At 47.5% G+C, this 18,032-nt stretch overlaps 1 protein-coding gene across 2 annotated transcripts; it reads left to right on the top strand.

The window, feature by feature from the left end:
• The first annotated feature begins 5,103 nt into the window (after positions 1-5,103).
• On the top strand, positions 5,104-14,180 carry ATP5MJ (ATP synthase membrane subunit j). Of its 2 annotated transcripts, none has more exons than XM_054449449.2 (4): positions 5,104-5,280; positions 11,526-11,649; positions 12,716-12,739; positions 14,002-14,180. In XM_054449449.2, exons 2-4 carry the CDS (start codon positions 11,526-11,528, stop codon positions 14,028-14,030), a joined length of 177 nt encoding a protein of 58 aa, XP_054305424.1. In that variant the 5' UTR covers positions 5,104-5,280; the 3' UTR covers positions 14,031-14,180. The 2 variants fall into 2 exon arrangements, with proteins under 2 accessions (XP_054305424.1, XP_063507350.1); XM_063651280.1 differs by lacking the exon at positions 5,104-5,280 and adding an exon at positions 5,793-5,810.
• The last annotated feature ends 3,852 nt before the right edge of the window (positions 14,181-18,032 follow it).

Below are 18,032 nucleotides of genomic sequence, written 5' to 3'. Positions count from 1 at the left end.
AACTCCAGAACTCACTGACACTTGTTTTGTTTTGTTTTTTGTTGTTTTGAGACGGAGTCTTGCTCTGTCACCAGGCTGGAGTGCAGTGGCGCAATAGCTCACTGCAACCTCTGCCTCCCGGGTTCAAGCAATTCTCCTGCCTCATCCTCTGGAGTAGCTGGGACTACAAGAGTGCGCCACCATGGCTGGCTAATTTTTTGTATTTTAGTAGAGATGGGGTTTCACCATGTTGGCTAGGAAGGTCTCAATCTCCTGACCTCATGATCCGCCCTCCTCGGCCTCCCAAAATGCTGGGATCATAAGCGTGAGCCACCGCGCCTGGCCTGTTTTTCTAGGATGTTGCTGTTCCCGTGTGCTGTCATCCTTTGTTGATGTCACAATGAATACGATTTTAAGTGGAAGATGCTTTTCAAAAACATTTTCTGGGGGGCATTTTCTATATTCTTTGATCTTTTGGGGCTACTAGCTAATCCTGAGTTTTGATCTTTTTTTTTAATTGCAATCTAAAGATACTCTCTTGATGCGTCTTTGGAAATTTGCCAATTTGGAAAGTTGCCATAGTGTTTCCTGACCAAACACTAGTTAACATTCTGAATTATCACAGACTGAATGGCTTTGAGCACCCTTCATTTGATTCAGTAGTTCTCGATGCTCCCTACTCACTTGGTCAAGTTCACCTTTCACTCCTGTCCAAAGTTCGGAGTTAAAAGAAACAGCTTGGGCTGGGCGCGGTGGCTCACGACCGTAATCCCAGCACTTTGGGAGGCTGAGGCGGGCAGATCGCGAGATCAGGAGTTCAAGACCAGCCTGACCAACATGATGAAACCCCATCTCTACTAAAAATACAAAAATTAGCTGGGTGTAGTGGCGTGCACCTGTAATCCCAGCTACTCAGGAGGCTGAGGCAGGAGAATCGCTCTAACCCAGGAGGTGCAGGTTGCAGTGAGCCGAGATCGCACCGCTGCACTCCAGCCTGGGCGGCAGAGCAAGACTGTGCCTCAAAAAAGAAAAAAGAAACAGCTTGACCTCAGGTAGATCTTCATGGACTTGTCACATCTAGGCCAGAACACATGGGAAGGCCACTGAACCCCTAGTGAGCCATGGTATTTTGGGAAGGTTTTGCATATTTGCATTCACTGAGCATTTGGAGCATTTGAGCGTCCACCAAAAAGGGGAAACTAACAGCTGAGAGCAGTTACAGATGGTGTTGGTGCCATTAAGCAGCACTCTCCACAAAGCAGAGGGAGCTGTGCTCGAAGTATCTTGCTGTCTTCTCTAGCCTTCCTACCACAAGATGCAGCATTCTGCACTTTGAATAAATCTGCTGAAGTTGCCCTTTCCTTAAACATTTGGGTTTTTTTGGCCGGGCGCGGTGGCTCACGCCTGTAATCCCAGCACTTTGGGGGGCTAAGGCGATCACGAGGTCAGGAGATCGACACCATCCTGGCTAACTCGGTGAAACCCCGTCTCTACTAAAAATACAAAAAATTAGCAGGGCGTGGTGGCAGGTGCCTGTAGTCCCAGCTACTTGGGAGGCTGAGGCAGGAGAATGGCGTGAACCCAGGAGGCAGAGCTTGCAGTGAGCTGAGATCACGCCACTGTGCTCCAGCCTGGGCGACAGAGCAAGACTCCATCTCAAAAAAAAAAAAAAAAAAAGAAACATTTGTTTTTTGTTTTTTTTAAAGATGTGCGTTTCTTAGGGTGTTTTGGATTTGAAACTAAAGACATTAAAACTCTCTTGGTCTGAGCACAGTGGCTTACGCCTGTAATTCTGACACTTTGAGAGGCCAAGGTGGGAGGATCACTTGAGGCCAGCAGTTCAAGACCAGCCTGGGCAACATAGCAAAGTCTATTGATCTCAAGTCTAGTTGGAAGTTCAGAAGCTCTGTCTTGAAGCAGCTCTCCATGATGTTCTTCCTTAGGTTTTTCCTAAATGTTTGTTCTTGTCCTCAGCAGTGTTGTAAGTCATTATAAATCTAAAACTCTAAAACATTTTTACTATAGGACAGTGGTTCTCAAACCTGGTCGGGTCTCAGAACCCCTTTACACTCTTAAAAGTTGCTGAGGACCCTGAAGAGATTTTGTTTATGTGGGTTATGTCTATCAGGGATTACAACTGAGAAACGTTTTTACTTATTTATTTTAAAATGATAAACCCGTTTGATGTTAAAGAGTGTATTTTTGTAAAACGTCACTATGTTTTCCAAAAAACATTGTGTATGTGTGTGTGAGAGGAATAACACTTTTACATTTTTGAAGATCGCACCACTGCACTCCAGCCTGGGCGACACAGCAAGACTCCATCTCAAAAAAGAAAAAAAAAAAACGATTTTAACTGGATCCTGAGCCTTTTTATTATTTTATCTTGACACATCTGAGCTCGTTTTCCTTGTGCCTGAATAATGAACATTTATTTTACTGTGGATCTGCTTGTGATTATTTCAGTCCTAGCTGCACCATTTTATAAACCACCCACCATTTCATAGACCCTGGTCAGAGTGAAACATTCCATGGGGGCTCCGGCCATATGAAACATCCTGCCCAACCACCTGACTGCGGGAACATCCTTATCACATCCTGCCAGGCAGCAAGCCATACTGCCCAGACCCATCCAGCCCAGACCTATAATTACCCCAGCCTGGAAGCGGCAGTGAGCTTGGGCACTAAGCTGGTTACCCCCTCCACGGGTTTTTGCTGGCAATAAACCTGTGTTGCTGTTGAAGCCACCATCTCTCTCCCCTCTCCCCTCTCCCCCTCCCTCCTTTGTGTGTGTGTGTGTGTGTGTGTGTGTGTGTGTGTGTCTTGTATGTCTGTCTTCAACCCTTGCCTTCCCTTCAAAACCTAATAATTTCCTCTTTTTTTTTTTCTTTAAAGATGGGATCTTAATACATTGCCCAGGCTGGTCTCGAAATCCTGGGCTCAAGCAATCCTCCCAAAGTGCTGGGATTACAAGCGTGAGCCACCATGCCTAGCACGATTTCCTCTTAGTTTGTCCTAACTGTCTTTATTTCACCTTCTTTTCTGAATGCCAATTTCCCTGTGTATAGAATTCCCTGTGTATAGAATTCTTGATTGGCCGTTATTTTCTTTGAGATTTTATCTTTATCTTTTCTATAGCTTTATTGTGAGATTTCAAGGTATTGATTTATTTTTATTTATCTGCCTGCTTGGTTTCTGTAAGGCTTTTTGTTTGTTTGTTGGTTGGTTTTTGGAGGTTTTTTTTGGTTTTTTTTTTTTTTTGAGACGGAGTCTTGCTCTGTTTCCGTGGCTGGCGTGTGCAGTGGCGCGATCTCCACTCACTGCAAGCTCCGCCTCCAGGGCTCACGCCATTGTCTCGCTCAGCCTCTCGAGTAGCTGGGACTAGAGGCGCCCGCCACCACCTCCGGCTAATTTTTTTGTGTTTTTAGTAGAGACGGGGTTTCACCGTGTTAGCCAGGATGGTGTCCATCTCCTGACCTCATGATCCACCTGCCTGGGCCTCCCAAAGTGCTGGGATTACAGGTGTGAGCCATCGCACCCGGCCTCTGTAAGGCTTTTTGAATCTTTGGCATGATTTTTTTCTCATCACTTTTGGAAAATTCTCAGCCATTAGCTCTTCAAATATTTCTGCGTCACCTCTTTCATTTCCTTCTAAGATACCAATTCCCCGTGTGATGGCCTTTCCTGCTGTATCCTCTCATTTTCTGAATGGCTTCTTCTGTCTTGCAGTTTATTCTTTAACTGTCTAATCCGCCAAACCCATCCAATTGTTTTTGTTTTGTTTGTTTGAGACAGTCTCGCTCTGTTGCCCAAGCTGGAATACAGTGGCGCCATCTCAGCTCACTGCAACCTCCACCTCCAGGGTTCAAGCGATTATCCTGCCTCAGCCTCCCAAGTAGCTGGGATTACAGGCGGGCACCACCACCACACCCAGCTAATTTTTGTATTTTTAGTAGAGAAGGAGTTTCACCATGTTAGCCAGGCTGGCCTCAAACTCCTGAACTCAAGCAGTTTGCCTGCTTTGGCCTCCCAAAGTGCTGAGACTACAGATTACAGGCCTCCCAAAGTGCTGAGCCACTGCGCCCAGCCTCCATCCAATTTTTATTTGGCTTTTTTTTTTTTTTTTTTTTTTGAGACGGCATTTCACTCTTGTTGCCCAGGCTGGAGTGTGATGGTGAGATCTCGGCTCACTGCGACCTCTGCGCCCAGGGTTCAAGTGATTCTCCTGCCCCAGCTTCCTGAGCAGTTGGGATTACAGGCACCCGCCACCAAGCCCAGCTAATTTTTGTATTTTTAGTAGAGATGGGGTTTCGCCATGTCGGCCAGGCTGGTCTTGAACTCCTGACCTCAGGTGATCCGCTTGCTAAATTGTTTTCTTTTATGATTTCTAGTTCTCTACTGGAAAATATTTCTGAAAAAAAAAATATATATATATATATATATTTTAAGACTATTAAGTCCAGTGTCTGGAGCCCCTGTGGAAGTTGTATATTATCTGCTGAGAAGAATATGCACAGAATACAGACATAAAAATACGCAGAGCAGGCCGGGCGCGGTGGCTCAAGCCTGTAATCCCAGCACTTTGGGAGGCTGAGGCAGGTGGATCACCTGAGGTCAGGAGTTCAAGACCAGCCTGGCCAACATGGTGAAACCCCGTCTCTGCTAAAAATACAAAAACTAGCTGGGCGTGGTGACCGGCGCCTGTAATCCCAGCTATTCAGGAAGCTAAGGCACGAGAATCGCTTGAACCCGGGAGGCAGAGGTTGCAGTGAGCCGAGATCGGGCCACTGAACTGCAGCGTGGGCGACAGAGTGAGACTCCGTCTCAAAATATATGTATTTTATACATGCAGAGCCAAATAATTAACAATACAAAGGGACAAGACACACCACTAAAATGGGAGACTTGACTTAGTCTTTAACATAACAGTAAACAGGGTGCCTTTTATTAGGTTAACCAACCCTCCCGGTATGTCTAGAACTTTCCTAGTTTCAGCGTTGAAGGTCCCGCGTCCCAGGAAACCCATCAGTCGTGGGAAGATGTGGAGGATTAGCCAGCCCATAGTGACACACGCGAGCACACCCCTAACGTACCCTCTCCCTGCCCCTTCTTGCCTGCGACACCAGGCGGCCGCCGGGGGCGCTGTGGTGCGCAGGCGCCGCTGGGGAGGCACTCTGGCCTTGCGGCGTCTCTGCTGCTTCCGCCTTCCCGGCAGCCCCTGCGCGCGCCTGCGCGTTCGGTGACCTTTCGGAGTTAACTGCAGATTTGTGGTGCTCTGTGAGCCGTCTGTCCTGCGCCAAGGTGAGTGCGGGGACCTGGACGTGGCTCCGGAGGTGCGAGACAGCGGGGGCGGGAGGGCGAGAAGCCGCTTTGGCCCCAGCTGACCTTGGGGTCCCACCCCTTCGCCGGCATGCGCCTGCTTTTCTGCCCGGCTTTCCCTTCTCTGAAGGGAGGTAGGCCAGGGTCGGTTGCCAGAGGGAAGCATCGCCTAGGCCTGCGCCGCGTTTCCCTCCTTGGCCTTAACGCGCTCAGTGCAGCAGAATTCTCCCACGCTTTTGACAGGGAGCGTACCTTGGCCTTGAGAGGTTCAGCTGCCTAACCCAGAGGCTACGCAGAGTTAGAGAAGCCAGAGTCCAAGCCAAGAACTCTGACTCCACATCCGGTCCCTTCTCACCTTTATAACTCAAGTTTCCTTGCATCACACTTGTCCTCCACGTTATGCTATACATGACAACTTGGGTGAGGCAACAGGGAAACTGAAAAGAGATCATACGGTGGTGATTGACATTGTAGGAACTCGCCGGTCTGACATTTCCCATTTCCAGTGTCAGGTAATAGTTTGCCCTTAATGTATGCGCCAAAACTTTGCAGACTTAAGTGGATACAGTAGACACACGTTTGGCCTATGAATAAGATGGATTTTTAAAAAGACTGGTGCTGTGAAACTGACACACACAGCTAGGAAATGTGCCCGGGCAGGATGGACTCAAGAAAGGGGCCGGCCGGGCCCGGTGGCTCACGCCTGTAATCCCAGTCTTCTGGGAGGCTGAGGCGGGCGGATCACAAGGTCAAGAGATCGAGACCATCCTGGCCAACATGGTGAAACCCTGTCTCTACTAAAAATAGAAAAATTAGCTGGGTGCGGTGGCGGGCGCCTGTAGTCCCAGCTACTCGGGAGGCTGAGGCAGGAGAATCGCTTGCACTCGGGAGGCGGAGGTTGCAGTGAGTCGAGATCCTGCCGTTGCATTCCAGCCTGACGACCGAGTGAAACTCCGTCTTAAAAAAAAAAAAAAACTAAGGGCTGTCGTTTTATTATGTGTTGGGAACATGTAGCTGGGCGCGGTGGATCACGCCTGTAATCCCAGCACTTTGGGAGGCCGAGGCGGGCGGATCACGAGGTCAAGAGATCGAGCCCACCCTGACTAACACGGTGAAACCCCGTCTTTACTAAAAATACAAAAAATTAGCCGGGTGTGGTGGCACGCGCCTGTAGTCCCAGCTTCCCAGCTACTCAGGAGGCTGAGGCAGGAGAATCGCTTGAACTCTGGAGGCGGAGGTTGCAGTGAGCCGAGATCGCGTCACTGCACTCCAGCCTGGGTGACAGAGCGAGACTGTCCCAAAAAAAAAAAAAAAGTAGGGGCCGGCCGGACGCGGTGGTTCACGCCTGTAATCCCAGCCCTTTGGGAGGCCGAGGCGGGCAGATCACGAGGTCAAGAGACCGAGACCATCCTGGCCAGCATGGTGAAACCCCGTTTCTACTAAAAATACAAAAATTAGCTGGGTGTGGTGGCGGCCTCTTGTAGTCCCAGCTACTCGGGAGGCTGAGGCAGGAGAATCGCTTGCACCCAGGAGGCGGAGGTTGCAGTGAGCCGCGATCGCATCATTGCACTCCAGCCTGATGACCAACTGAAACTCTGTCTAAAAAAAAAAAAAAAAAGTAGGGGCCCTCGTTTTATTATATATTGGGAACATGTCACTTGTCCAGGCAAATATGACAACTGAAGTCAAGGGGAAAGGAGGGGGAAAGGTATTTGCAAGCTACTGTATAGCAGGCTCATGTTGCACTGGGGACCAAGGGTAATTTTGTAAGGAGACCATACCAGGGTGCCTGGGCCCCGAGCAAAATGTCACGATGACTCAGTTTCTTTAGTCCTTTCTTACCGTAGCCATTGTACCCTCCCAGTTTACTTTGCCCTTTTCCTTCTAGACCCTCATCTGACCTTGCTCTGTCCAAAGCCCCTACCTGGCCTAATGAGGGCATCTTTTTTAAGCCTTTCTTCTTGTTAGAATCCCAGTGGCTTAGTATTAATTATAGCCATCAACTGGATATTTGTATGAATTCTGTTACTGCTGTGATCATTCACTGAATTCTCTTTTTTTTTTTTTTTTGAGATAGAGGGGGAGTCTCTTGTTGCCCAGGCTAGAGTGCAGTGGCACGATCTTGGCTCACTGCAAGCTCCGCCTCCCGGGTTCAAGCGATTCTCCTGCCTCAGCCTCCCTAGTAGCTGGGATTACAGGCGCCCACCACCATGCCCGGCTAATTTTTGTATTTTTAGTAGAGATGGTTTCGCCATGTTAGCCAGGCTGGTCTCAAACTACTGACCTTAAGTGATCCGCCCGCCTTGGCCTCCCAAGATGCTGGGATTACAGGCGTAAGCCACCGTGCCCAGTCCATTCTCTGGATTTTTATTCCATACCAGGCACTAGGCACTAGGCTGGGTCCTTTAGGTTTCCCCTTTGTTTTTGTTTTTGAGACGGAGTCTCGCTCTGTCACCCAGGCTGGAGTGCAATGGCGCAATCTCGGCTCACTGCAAGCTCCGCCTCCCGGGTTCACGCCATTCTCCTGCCTCAGCCTTCCAAGTAGCTGGGACTACGGGCACCCGCCACCACGCCCGGCTAATTTTTTGTATTTTTAGTAGAGATGGGGTTTCACCGTGTTAGCCAGGATGGTCTTCATCTCCTGACCTCTTGATCTGCCCGCCTTGGCCCCCCAAAGTACTGGGATTACAGGCGTGAGCTACCGCTCCCGGCCTAGGTTTCCTCTTTGAATTGCATTGACAGCCCTGTGGGGGCAGGTGGAGGTATCCCTGTTTCACAGAAAAAGAAACCTCTGGGCTGGGCGCAGTGGCTCACGCCTGTAATCCCTGCACTTTGGGAGGCCGAGGCGGGCGGATCACAAGATCAGGAGATCCAGACCATCCTGACTAACACAGTGAAACCACGTCTCTACTAAAAATACAAAAAATTAGCCGGGCATGGTGGCGGGTGCCTGTAGTCCCAGCTACTTGGGAGGCTGAGGAAGGAGAATGGTGTGAACCCGGGAGGCGGAGCTTGCAGTGAGCCGAGATCTGCCACTGCACTCCAGCCTGGGCGACAAAGCGAGACTCTGTCTCAAAAAAAAGAAAAAAAGAAACCTCTGAAACAACAGCTAAAGGGACTTGCCCACAGTTGAGAGCTGACCAGGCAGAGCTGGTGTTGGAGCCCAGGATTCCCAGGCTTCCAAACCCATCGGTCCTGTAGAATGCTTCCTTCCAAGTCGTTGCTGAGAGACAAGGGATTCACTCCATGCCTCTGAACTCTTCTAGTCTGGGGCTTCCAGAAACCTCCTCTGGGTCTTGTTTGGATCATCTGTGACATATTCCCAAAGCAGGGCTGTTCATTTCTTGGAACCTCACACTCTGTCAGAGCATTCGAGTAGTTTGAGGACAGGAAATTTGAGGGCGGACTATCTGCAAGGTGTTCCAGGAGAAGGACACAGTCGCATCCTGCAAGGTCACACCTCAGGCCACCCTCACGACCATCCTTGCCTAAGTAAGTCCTCTCATAGGGGAGAGCAGGAAAGCAGGTGTTGGAGGTAAGTTCTCGTCATCGGGAGCATGACGTACAGATTTGGTATGAGTGCAGTCCTGCTAACCTGCTGCGGGATCTTGGACAGCTTTCTCCAAGTACCCACTTTATAGGAGTGGGAAGCAGTGTAGGAAGTAAGTACGAAAAGCACTTTTAAAATGCTGTTAAAGGGCTAGAGACAGAACTAACCACAATCAGGGCAGTCCCTGCTGTGGCTCTGGCCTGGCCTCCCCATTCTTGCCTGACTCAAGACACTAACTTAGTTCCTGGTTCGGTGCCCTGTTGGTGCTCCTATGTCTAGTAGCTTAGCTCCCACGGTGGGGGAGGAATCGAAGGGGCTCTGCAGCCCCCACCAGCTGCCCTCGAATCCCATCCAGGCCAGTTCCAGATTCTAAACTGAATTTTCTTCATATTGTCAAAACAGGAAACAAACAAAAAAACCCTAAAGCAAAAAAAAAAAAAAAAAGTTGTTAAATTTAGAGAACAGTTTTAGAATAAAAGCTAAATTCTGTGCTAGCCTCCAAGGCCCTTAAATGACATGGCCCATCTTCCTTCCCATAGTCCAGTCATGGTATTTTATGTAACAAGCATTTAATATACAGTACCAGACACTCAACACTTGACATAGAGTTACTCTATGTTATTCTCCATAACAACCCCTTGAGGTGGATCCTGTTTTTATCCCTGTTTTACAGATGAGAAAACTTAAGCGGTTTAAGTTAGCTAGTAAATGACAGCCAGGATTTGAATCTGGCACTGTGGCCTCCCTATTCCTTCCAGCTCTCCGAGTTCATTCTGACCTCGGAGTCTCTGCCAATGCCGAGGATTCCTCTCCCAGATATCCTGACCCTTTATTGTTTCTCAGCTCCTAAAACAATGTCTGGCACCTAGTACATGCTCAGTGCACATTTGCCAAGTGAATAAATGACTACACGGTCCGGGTTGCAGTGATTTGAGGGCCGCCATTTGACCTTTACTAGGTTGGGCTTGTGAAGCATTCAGTGCTGTAAAGCTGACACACACAGCTGCGAAGTGTGGGAAAGGGAGCACACTGCCGAGCAGTCGAATTCTGTGGATCCTGAGTAGTGATGTGAAAGGAGCAGTGAGTGGGGGGAGGGAGGCAGCATTACAGCCGCAGCCAACGCAAAGTTCTTTCTTTCTTTTTTGAGACAGAGTCTCACTTTGTCACCCAGGCTGCAGTGCAGTGGTGTGATCATGGCTTACTGCATCTTCAACCACCCAAGCTCAAGCAGTCTTACCACCTCAGTCTTCCAATAGCTGCAACTAACATAAAAAGCCCCGCAAGTACCACCACACCTGGTTAATTTTTTATGTTTTGTAGAGACGGGGTCTCCCTATGTTACCCAAATTAGTCTCGAGCTTCTGGACTCAAGTGACCCTCCCACATCGGCCTCCCAAAGCGCTGGGATTACAGGCATGAGCCACCACACCCAACCAAAGCAGTTTCCAAGTGAAATGAGAAGTGCTTAGATCTAGTCATTCCTGACAGCTATTTGACTGTGGTTTAATGGACCACTTCAGATGTTAAAAAGCATATTAAAATGAAAATGAGGACATCTAATTTGGGGTCTATAGTAGAGAGTAAATTGTAAAAGTAATAAAAAGCATTATTTTGAGACCTGCACATACAAGCAAACTGTAAGTTCAGAATTTAATGGCTTTTCCCAACCAAATTCAGTAATTCATTAAGTAACTACCTTTATTGATTAAATAAGTTCTATCATAATTGGCAGTTCTTATAAAGTGACCTCGTTGTCTTATGTCATCTGTTTTGTATTTAGCAATAGACTTCAAGATGGAGATACAGCTGATCAGAGTGTGCCGAGCCTGGCATTAGTTTCACAAGGAAATCACCATGCCCTGGCCATATTCTTTTTCAGCTTTGAATGCGACATTCATAACATGAAGATGAGAAGATACTAATTTTTCAATTTAGACATTAGAGTCATATGCAGTTCGGGGCATGGCATCAGGGTGGGAGAGGTGCTGGATGAGCTCTGTGATGTAAGGAAGGAGAAGTGGCTAGGATGGCCAAAGGTGGGAGGAGGGGGCCCTGGGGATGGGTTGAGTTGGAAGAGCTGTGGAAAGCATCAGTCCCAGGCCAGGCCCTGTGGCTCACACCTGTAATCCTAGCACTTTGGGAGGCCAAGGTGGGCAGATCACTTGAGGTCAGGAGTTTGAGACCAGCCCGGCCAACGTGGTGAAACCCCACCTCTACTTAAAAAAAAAAAAAAATGGCCGGGCACAGTGGCTCACACCTATAATCTCAGCACTTTGGGAGGCCAAAGCAAGGCAGATCGCCTGCGCTCAGGAGTTTGAGACCAACATGGCAAAACCCTGTCTCTACTAAAAATACAAAAATTAGCCAGGCGTGGTGGCACGCATCTGTAGTCCCAGCTACTCGGGAGGCTGAGGCAGGAGAATCGCTTGAACCTGGGAGTCAGAGGTTGCAGTGAGCCAAGATTGCACCACTGCACTCCAGCCTGGGCGACTGAGTGAGACTCCACCTTAAAAAAAAAAAAGGCGTGAGTCCCTTGTGAGTGCAGAACAGGTCTGACACAGGCAAGGCTCCCTAGCAGTCATGGGAAATAAGGTTGAACTTAACAAATTAAAATCTTTTACCAGTTAGGTTTAAAGAAATAATCATTCTAATTGTTAATCACTGTGTTCATTTTCAGATGCTTCAAAGTATTATTAAAAACATATGGATCCCCATGAAGCCCTACTACACCCAAGTTTACCAGGAGATTTGGATAGGAATGGGGCTGATGGGCTTCATCGTTTATAAAATCCGGGCCGCTGGTACGTTTCCTCATGTTTGATTTTCTTGAGGTCAGGAAGAAAATTATTTTCAAAAAGAATCACAATTCACATTGTAAAGGAACTATGGGTTTTAACTAGGTATGAACATTAGAGCTACCTACAGTCCTTCGTAAAAAATACAGGGAGCATATGTCAGCTATAAAAGACATTTGGGAACAGTGGGGAATTTTTTTTTTCTTTTTTTTTTTTTTTTTTTGGAGACAGTCTCACTCTGACGCCCAGGCTAGAGTGCAATGGCACGATCATGGTTCACTGCAGCCTCCACCTCCTAGGCTCAGGTGATTCTCCCACCTCAGCCTCCCAAGTAGCTAGGACCACAGGTGCCTGTCACTATACCCAACACCACCACACCTGGCTACTTTTTTTTTGTACTTTTTTTTTTTTTTTTTTTTGTAGAGATGGGGTTTTGCCACGATACCCAGGCTGGTCTTGAACTCCTGGCTCAAGCAGTCCTCCAGTCTTGGCTTCCCAAAGTGCTGGAATTACAAGCGTAAGCCACAACACCTGGCCCAATTGGGGAACTTTGAACAAGACTTTAATATCAGAATTGTGAGTTTTCTTAGGTGTGAAAGTAGTATTACATTCGTTTTAAGAGATGAAGGCTAAAATATTTAAGGTATGGTTTCATGGCATGTGGTATTTCATTGCACCCTTTCAACTGTTCTGAATATTTGAAATTTGTTTGTAAAAAAAATTTAGAGGGGAGGAATAACCACTTGGTTCTCAGTAGAGCAGAGCAGTGTGGCCCAATCACATGTTACTAAGCCATTGATTACAAAGAGGAAAGAGAAAACTTTGTGCTGCAAGACTAGAGTTTAGGACATTGTAGGAGGTAAGGAGCCCTGCAGATTTGAAAGGGCTGTTGGCTGTTCATAGAACACCTTTGGTAGGAATTTTACCGTTTCTTGGCTGTAAGACATATTTTCTGAAAGCTCCTGAATTGCTTTACCTAAGCTACAATGCCTTCAGCTAAATGTTAATTTTGACAAAGGCATTTTTGTAAAGCATTGATATGACTGCTTTTTTTTACTTCCTTTTATTTTAGATAAAAGAAGTAAGGCTTTGAAAGGTAAGATTTTTGCTTCTGAAAATGGTTGGGAATGGAAAACAGCATCATGTCTTTTCAGGACAAGGTATATCATTGTTCTCAATTGAAACTGAAACACGGTTCAGTACATATGTAAGGTGCAGTCCAGATGCTTCACAGCTTGAAGTTTGCTATGCCTGCTGGGAAAGAGAATTCTGAATTTCTGCTTTTTATAGTCAAGTGGATCAAGTAAAACTTCCAGGAGTAATAGAGGAATGGATTAATTAGAGGTAGTCGATATCATCACCAATAGGGAAGCACAAGCAAACTGTGCGAGCATGCTGTCCTAGAAGTTCCCTAATGATGTGGTTTTATTTTGTTTATTGTTTTTTGAGACGGAGTCTCGCTCTGTCGCCCAGGCTGGAGTGCACTGGCGCAATCTCGGCTCACTGCAACCTCCGCCTCCCGGGTTCACGTCATTCTCCTGCCTCAGCCTCCCGAGTAACTGGGACTACAGGCACCCGCCGCCATGCCTGGCTAATTTTTTGTATTTTTAGTAGAGACAGGGTTTCACATAGCCAGGATGGTCTCAATCTCCTGACCTTGTGATCCACCTGCCTCAGCCTACCCGTAATGATGGGTAATGGTTTTGTTTTGTTTTTTTTTTTGGAGAGGAGACAGAGTCTCGCTGTGTTGCCCAGGCTGGAGTGCAGTGGCACAATCTTGGCTCACTGCAACCTCCACCTTCCAGGTTCAAGCAATTCTCCTGCCTCAGCCTCCCAAGTAGCTGGGATTACAGGTGCCCGCCACCATACCCGGCTAATTTTTTGTATTTTTAGTAGAGATGGGGTTGGCCAGGCTGGTTTCAAACTCCTGACCTCAGGTGATCCACCCGCCTTAGCCTCCCAAAGTGTTGGGATTACAGGCGTGAGCCACTGCGCCTGGCCTTTAATGTATTTTGAAAGAAAGCGCCTTATATATTTATGCCAGAGTGACAATGAAACTGTAGCCATTTGAATGTTACACAAACCCAGGACTGGCTACATGAGTTTGAGGAAGAGGTGTTTCCCTGCCCCTCTCTTCTTTGCACTGTGGGTGACCACTGCCTGCCTGCTATCATTACATGAACGCTTAAGCACTCTGGGTGTTTCATATAGAAATAATCCTACTTTTCAATAGTACTGAAAGGTGTCATTTATCTTTTTGGACTGTTGATCAACTTCTTTTGATACTTGTTTAATAAATTACATCCAACTTGTTCCTTCCTTCTTAAATTGTATTTATATATGCATCTCTTTCAAAAGCTTCGGCGCCTGCTCCTGGTCATCACTAACCAGATTTACTTGGAGTACCTGTGAAAGGAAACGTCAGTCTGCCTGTAAATTTAAGCAAGCCGTGTTAGATGAGGAGCGTGGAACGTCACTGTACACTTGTATAAATACCGTTTACTTCATGGCATGAATAAATGGATCTGTGAGATGCACTGCTACCTGGTACTGCTTTCAATGTATTCCCCCCTCAGCCCCCTCCGGTGTGTCAGACATACTCTGAGTAGATAATTTGTCATGCAGCAGATGCAATCAGAATCTCACTGAGCCACCCATCATTGTGAAATAATTATCTCAGTTGTCACAGGAGTTGGTGATCAGGATCCAGGCACTCACTTGGATTCTACTGCTTAATAAACATTTATTAAACTTGATCCTGCTACTTATCTTGTGACCTCTCTGAGCCTCTGTTTTCTTATTTGGAAAATGGAGATGTTAATTATGTAAGCTCTAACGTACAGTTATTATGAGGATAAATAAGAGAAAGATTTAAATAATGAAATCCTTTAGAAATAAGGTAGCATTCAATGACATAGTAGTTGAAATTATAAGCTGCAGGAGAAAATTGCATCAGGAAATAACCACAAGGCAAAGTACATAATAAGCCAATTGAAAAAAAAAAGCCAATTGATTCTAGTTAAGCTAGTATCAAATGCATACTGCATAATATTTATCTCCATCTAAGACAATTACCAAGATCCCTAAATTGTGCACTAAAAAGATTCTAAAGCAGCAAGCACGGGGGTAAAAGTGAGTCCAGTTTGAAATCTGGCACTCTGCAGGTGGGTAGGAGAGCAGCTGTGGAATGGGGGTGGTGGCTGCACCCTGGGTGTCCTGTCCTCTTGAGACCATCCTGTTTATCATCTGTGTCTCTGGCATTTAGCCTCATTAGGTCTGGCCCATGGTAGATGTCCAACAGACGACCGAGTTCTCTCTGAGCCTCAGTTTCTTTTGTAAGACAACCAATACCTGTCATGTCTTCCTCCAGCAGCCTCAGGGTTGTTGGGCTGTGTGAGAAGTTTGCAGGAAAGCATTACACAGCATCAGTGGAAGTCAGCGTCAGGTCGTGTGAGATTCAGAGGGTTTGGTTCTGACACAGGAATCACATTTTTCCTGTGAACGCATTTTGTTCTCTTCTGCCTCCAGAAGATGAATCTGCTGTGGTACAGAAAGGCCCTACCTTTAAAATTATCCGTCTGCCTAGCTGCTCAGGCTTGAGAGTGCATTAGAATCACTTGGAAGGCCCTAACAGCCAGCTGGGCCCCAGTGTTTCTGATTGCACTGCTGTAGGAAGGAGCCCAAGAACTTGTATGTCTAACAAGCATCCAGGATGTGCGGATACCAGGACCCCAGTTGGAAAATTTCTAATGATACAAAGAACCAGGCCTTCCCTACCATAGCCTTCACATCCACTGCATTGGCACCAGGCTCCAACCCTGTGTCACGCGTCTTAGTGCATTTAGTCTACCTTAGAACCTAGTGAGGCATCAGTACAGGCCCTGACTTTCAGAACAGGAAACAGGCTGAGAGGCAGTAACACACTACAGATGTCACAGTTAGCAAGCACTGGGGCTGGGACTTGAACCCCCAGAACCTGAACTCTCGTCCAAAGCTGCCCTCCCCGCCCCCACCCCCCACCTCACCCCCAGAAGCAGAGGTTGATGTGTCTGACCCAGAAGGGCTTCCCCACAAAGGCTGGGCCATTCCTCTTCTCCCTTTACTACTTAAGGCTTCCTTCAGCAAATTACCAGGGTAGGTTGGGCGCAGGGGCTCACGCCTGCACTTTGGGAGGCTGAGGCGGGCAGATCGCTTGAACCCAGGAGTTTGAGATCAGCCTGGGCAACATGGCGAAACCCCATCTCTACAAAAAATAACAAAAATTATTCAGGCGTAGTGGTGTGCACCTGTACTCCCAGCTACTGGGAAGGCTGATGCTTGAGGATTGTTTGAGCTTAGGAGGTCGAGACTGCAGTGAGCCAAGATCACACCACTGCATTCCAGCATGGGCGACAGAGCGAGACCCTGTCTCAAAAAGAAAACAAAAAATAATTGTATTTGCTATCCCAGAACTCATTCACACACTGAATCCCTCGGGGTTTTGGAAACAACCAGGTCTTGTCCCAAAGGCAGCCTGTAGGTGGAGCCAGAGGATGTCACCTGGGCTTCCCCGTGGGCGAGGAGTACTGGGCCAGGAGGATCTGTTTAAAGGAGCATTTGGAGGGCGGTGCCAATGGGTAAGAGGTATGCACAGAGAGCCACGGGAGTGGACAGGGCCAGTTCAGGAAGGAGTCCCAGAGGCTTTTTGTCCCAAAGCCTACGCATTCATGCTGCTCTGACTCAATGCAGTGCTCTTCCAAGTGTGCTACAGAGTAACGACAAAGGCTGGGAGGAGAGAAAGTGGCTCCCAGGCAGCTGAAGGTGTCATTTTAAACAATGTGCTCTTAAGTTAGCCTCAGATGAGCCTCTGGGAGAAGACATGGTGTTTCTTCTTGATTGTCACTGTATCCCAGGGGTACACGCACCCCAACCAGAGGCTTTGGAGGGTGTGCTTCCTGCCACCCTCAAGGGAGTTGTCTCTGTCGAGCTAACGGATCCCGAGTTCTGGGGTGCCAGGCCGTAGTCTGCTTCATTTTTATCTGCACAATCATCTGTGAGCCCCTACCATCACCCCATTTCACAGCTGAAGAAACGGAGCCCCAGACAGGATAAGTAGTTTGTACTAGAGGATAACTACCTGGCTAACAAACCAACTAGTTAATGGGTCGGCCAGGATTCAAAATCTGACCCGCTTCAGAATCGGGACTCGGACCACAGCGTGGCTTCAGAGAGCTCCTTCACCTGTGCTGGGAGTGTGTTACCGTCGGGGATGCAGCGGTGGTTAGCACACGTTCCCTTCACTCCCTGAACACAGAGGCTAGAGAACAGACCTGCAAACACAGAGTGCCAGTGCTTGGCAGACACAGTCCTGGACGTCTGTGCTGTTAGGAACCGTCTGACGGGCACCAGCATCAGGCCTCGCTGCACACGGGCCTTGGAGCAAGCACAGCACCTGCTCAACAGCCAGCTCTGAGAACGGACCCTGCTTCCACCCTTCAGACAAACCAGCCACAAGAGGCATTTCTGGTACGTACAGAGAAATTTGAACGTGGACTGGGTGTTAAGTGATGTTGAATTGTTAATCTTATTAGGTGATCAACACCACAATAGTGGTATTGTAGTTATTAAAGAAAATGTCTTTGGTTTTAGAAATGGAGGTGTAGGCCGGGCACAGTGGATCACCTGAGGTCAGGGGTTCAAGACCAGCCTGGCCAACATGGTGAAACCATGTCTCTACTAAAAATACAAAAACTAGCCAGGCGTGGTGGCATGCACCTGTAATCACAGCTACTTGGGAGACTAAGGCATGAGAATTGCTTGAACCCAGGAGGTGGAGGTTGCAGTAAGCCAAGACCGTGCCATTGCACTCCAGCCTGGGCGACAGAGTGAGACTCTGTCTCAAAGAGAAAAAAGAAAAATGCAGGTACAATTATGTAGGTGTGAAATGATACCTAGGATGTACTTTAAGATACACCAGCAAATACTAGCCAGTCAAAACAGATTGGGAGGATGGAGTCTCTAGATGGGATGAGATTGGTAATGTGTAGAGGATAGGGGGTGGACGTCTAGAAGTGCATTACAGAATTCACTCTCCATACATTTTAACTTTTCCCAATAAAAGGTTTTTAAAAATGCCTTAAAAAAAAAAGCCATGTGATGGAAGCCTGTGTTAGTATTATAATAACTGTTTGAGAAGCTAGCACTGTGCAACCCCAGGAAATGAAGTTAACGACTCTGCAGGCGGCTCTGTCAGACAGTGGCCATCTCATCGCCACTCTTCGCAAGAACCGCATGCCCTGATGTCTCTTACTACAAAGGAAGTCTCAGCTTTTTCACTTGTTTTCCCTCTTAAAGAATGATGTAATATAGGCCAGAGTTAATGAACACCTAAGTCTAGAGGGAAAATGTCA

The sequence above is a fragment of the Pongo pygmaeus genome, chromosome 15 (genome assembly GCF_028885625.2).
Source record: "Pongo pygmaeus isolate AG05252 chromosome 15, NHGRI_mPonPyg2-v2.0_pri, whole genome shotgun sequence".
Classification (NCBI taxonomy): domain Eukaryota; kingdom Metazoa; phylum Chordata; class Mammalia; order Primates; family Hominidae; genus Pongo; species Pongo pygmaeus.
The sequence above is the reverse complement of the archived record's forward strand: the minus strand, read 5'-3'. Positions and strand labels throughout refer to the sequence as shown.